Here is a 4,276-nt window from a genome sequence, read left to right on the forward strand (position 1 = left end):
TGGGGCCGAAGGAGCCCCACCCACGAGACGCGTTTCCCGCGTGCGGGGCGCTGATAACCCTCCCGCTGCGTGAGAAGGCACAATTAAAAAGGAAAAAAAAAAAAAAAAAGTAATATATATACACACACATCCATCCTTCTAATTAAAAATAACCAACTGGCGTTTAACTGGGAAGTAAAAGACTGAGTGGTTTTCTCCCCCCCCTCCCCCCCATCCTCAGTGCGTGGGATGCGGAACAGATCCCGACACGAAATGTCCCGGCCTAACAGGTTTTTTTTTTAAAAGGATTTTTTATGCTGGATGCATTGGCAGCGGCTGCAGTTTGCCTGTGGGACAGCCAGCCAGGTGCTTTTCCCGCATCCCTCCATCCTTAAATACACCAGCATCGGCCGTGACCACCTCTCCGTGCCTCATTTCTTCACCAGCGACGAGCAAATAGCAATGCTGCCTTACTTAAAGGGAATTAATACAGTTAATTAACGCTTAGCCCTTCTAATATTCAAGGCCCTGCTCTCCGGAGCCCTTGTGCTGCAGTATCATCATTAGTACAAAGAATAAGCGAGTTAGACCAGATGTGTGCACGCAGTTAATGTTTCTTCCATCTTGCGGGGGTGTGGGGGGGAGGCAACCCCAACGGCCGGCGGGAGCGAAGGGGCTGGCAGCGCTCTCCTCCTCCCCGGGGAGCCTCGGCCAAGCGCTTCCTGGGGTGACGCAGGGTTTGGGACGCAGCTGCTGCACCAGCTGCTCGCGCTCCGCTCACAAAGGCTGGGTTCACACCCCCCCCTCCCCTTCCCAATTCATGCAGGAGCTTATTCGGGGGGAGCAGGCTGTGCTCTGCCCCCCTCTCCCCCAAGCTGCCATGCTGCCTGGCCGCGCTGCAACTTCTCCAAGGGTTTTAGCGCTGAAAAAGGGCGGTTGCGAAGACAAATGAAAGGCAAATACTGGTGGGAGAAGGCAGGGCAGGGGCTTTTCTTGCATGCATATGAGGGAAAAGCAGATGAATCCTCTCTCCTGCACAGCTGAGCCTCCTCCTGCCCTGCTAAGGAGTGGGGACGTGCTCCCAAGATTAGCTGTCTGGCGGGTGCTGCACAAAGATAAAGTCCTGTCTCCACGGCCCCACTCGGTCACGGAGAGGCTATTTGTATTCTTCGTACCCCAGCTGGGTTTACCCTGCAGCAGTCACCGAGTTTGGGTGGGTTTTGGCTGCCTGGCACATCGGGACACTCAGGCCAGGGGGCATCTGCTGGTCCCTGTGCTGATGGAAAAGCGCAGACCAGGGCTGCGGACAGACCCGAAGCTAGAATCTACACTGCAAAATCATCTCCTGGCAGTGGGAGCAGGCAGGAGGAGAGCTGGCAGGATGCAAACCTGCATCTCCCTGCTTTGTTAACCTTAGCATGTAGGTGTCCCAGAAGCACATGTACCGTCCGTGCCATCCGTAGCGTGGTCCTGCTTTCAGCAGTTCCCATACGGACCGGGCTGAGCTGTGGCACTGGAACGACCGCATCATTGCGTGAAGGGAAGCGCGACTTCCCCCGGGGGTCTCCTGCCAACGCTCCTGTTCCCAGCGCTTCGGTTGAGGTGAGGGTGAGCTGACGGCGCGGCACGCTCTCCTCTCGCTGCAAGATGGCCTGTGGAGGGGACAGGCAGCTGCGGAAAGCCCAGAGCCCCGCACCGCAGCCCGGCCGCTGCCACTATCCTGACTGCACCCACTCTCTGCCTTTTTTCTACGGGAACTGAAGTGATTTTGTGATTGCACAAATAGAATAACTAAAGCTTACTTGAAGCATAAGGGGAGTATCGCTGGTTTAGGTGTCTCCTCCCAGATCCCGGTCCCCAAAAGCTGGGAACTGCCCATTTTCCCGCATCTTGTTACAGAAGACTACACTGTTGATTGTTCTCCCAAAATACCAGGTCAGCTACTCTTTTGGATGCCAGGCACAACAAATTCAGCCCTGTTATTTCCTTCTTTCATATGATGTTATTAAAGCTCAACATCAATCTGCGGAGTCTTTCGGTAGAAGCGACAGGGGCACAGAGCCCGCTTAACCCCTGCTCTGCTCTTCACACCCAAACAGGGCAATCTCATTCCAGCCTCTGTAAGACAGAGCAGTACAAACGCCTGCTTCCCACGCCACTTGCTAGAAGGCAATCCGTTGGACAAGGCTCTTCGACCTCCTTAAGGCCTGTGGAGGAATGGAGAGGCTGAAACGTTTCAGCGGTGCGTTGTGCAAATAGCCCGGGAGTCACCAAGGAGTTCATTTGGGAATAAGCCCTTTGATGTCACCTTCTGCGCTTTAGCTTTTACCTAGTCTTAGTAACTCTAAACCAGCCCCAGTTCACTTCCCAGCAGGTTCAGAGCGTGGTCATTGGCGCTGTGAACCCAAAAGGCAGGTAAAGTGGCAGAGGAAAACCTGTAGGTCACTCAGAGCTTCACTTGGAACAGAAGGGCTCAGGTAGAGTGTGATGCTTTGAGAAGGGAAAAAAACCACTTTAAGATAAAGCAGACATCAGTTTGGGGGTGTTTATTTGGCCTCTCATGGGCCTGTGCTGGACACTCCAGTATTACAGCAGCTACAAAGCAGGAGGTTTTGTCCTACAGCTACTCGGCGCTCCCCTCACAGAGACCTTCTGCTTGGGATCAGGACCTCCCTTACTTGACCATGCTCTGGGGAGCTCCTCATCCAGGGACTGCTTCATCTCTGCTACCACGGCTGTTACCTCTACAGCATATTCCCAGCTCTTAGCTCAGAAAAGGCACCAAAATCATCTTCATACATCCTTATTTTGTCTATTTGTATGTGTCCTTGTTTTGTATAGCTCATGGGTGAGGCAGGTTCAGACTCGTGTCCAGGGCCTTGTACCCACGCCCTGCTCTGGCAGACGGCGCTGCCGCAAGCTGTCTGCCCTGACGAGGAGTACCTGGGCAAGGACCAGGCACACGGGCTGACGCCAGGACTCCACACGCAAGCGGGGCAGTCACCGACAAAGGTTCCTCCAGCTGACTTCTCTTTGAACAGTGGCCTGTTCTCTGCAACCACTCCCGTGTGTTCCTGGTGGACCACAAGGCACCAAGGAGCAGTCTGCCCTGCAACCGTGTCACCCCAGGAACACCCAACGGGACACACGGACTCTCTTCTCACTGCAGCGCAAGAGCCGGTCACGTTCTTTCCCATTTACACTGCGTTTGAATGCGTTCAGTTTCTACACGCTACGAACCCCCTCAGACTAGCCCTAATTTGACACACTTGGTCTGAAGATACGGCCATGCTAAGCGATCCAAACAGCTACTGCATAGGAAAGTCCATGCTTAAAAAAAAAAAGACGGAAAAAAAAGGATGACAGTTGTCTTTGAAGGCAGGATCCTTACCCGAGTTAGCCATTGCGGCAGCAGTTAAATCTGACGGCATGGTCAAAGTATAGCACTGGCTATTGCCTCCAACCTGGTAACACGAGGGCACAACCGACGCCAAAAACGCACTCCGCGCATGACTTCCCCACATGTAGGGCTAGATGTACAATAATTAAGCATTACGTTATATATTGTAGCTTCATAATGATGACAGTGAAAAAAAAAAGACAAAAAATTAGGTATTTATTATTATTATAGAAAGCACAGTATTATAATAGTCAAAGAGTGATAATACAGAAATAAACGGCAAATGAGTTTGGCAGAAAGTCTTACATTGGATTGATGTACTGCACTGACTGCTCAAGAAGTCAATACATAGTGGACAGAGCTACTTCAACAACCCACTGCCCCCTCTTTCACATGGTATAAAACCAAAACCCCAGATATTCCGCCAAGCATTCTGATCAGCGTAATTACAAGTTACCTGAGTTTATGTTCTTTACATTATTCTACGCTGTCAGAAAATCAGGACCCGGATTACACAGCAATTACGAACACAAAATAGATATCAAAAGCATAGGTAAAAATACTTGTATTATAGAGCATTTAATTTGTTTTCCCCTTCCTCATCACCAGTCTCATAAGGTAACGAGACAGATGAAAATTCTTCTAAGAAAAAAAGTTACCTCCTCCAACAATCTGGTATGAACACACAGGTTGAAAATTCAAGATTAGCACCCCTAAAATATTAACAGTGGCAGACAGACATTACGCTGGATAACAGTACGCCTTATTTTCTCTCCTCCCTTATCTGCTGGATTTCCAAACCAGCATCAGAAGACCGACCACACATTCTGCTCAGGTTGGCACGAGCCAGGGAGACAAACACAACCTGACAAATAGGAAACAGTGTGCGGCTCGGGT

General features: G+C 51.0%; 1 protein-coding gene across 1 annotated transcript in view; it reads right to left on the minus strand.

Moving 5' to 3' along the window:
• The window catches only part of E2F1 (E2F transcription factor 1), a 7,856-nt gene extending 4,473 nt beyond the window's left edge, over nucleotides 1-3,383 (minus strand). The window contains 3 exon segments of the mRNA XM_009892113.1: nucleotides 1,425-1,631; nucleotides 2,623-2,723; nucleotides 3,371-3,383. Coding sequence (XP_009890415.1) covers nucleotides 1,425-1,631; nucleotides 2,623-2,723; nucleotides 3,371-3,383 — 321 coding nt within the window.
• Nucleotides 3,384-4,276: the final 893 nt, after the last annotated feature.

This window comes from Charadrius vociferus, unplaced genomic scaffold, assembly GCF_000708025.1.
Source record: "Charadrius vociferus isolate BGI_N301 unplaced genomic scaffold, ASM70802v2 scaffold409, whole genome shotgun sequence".
Lineage (NCBI taxonomy): Eukaryota > Metazoa > Chordata > Aves > Charadriiformes > Charadriidae > Charadrius > Charadrius vociferus.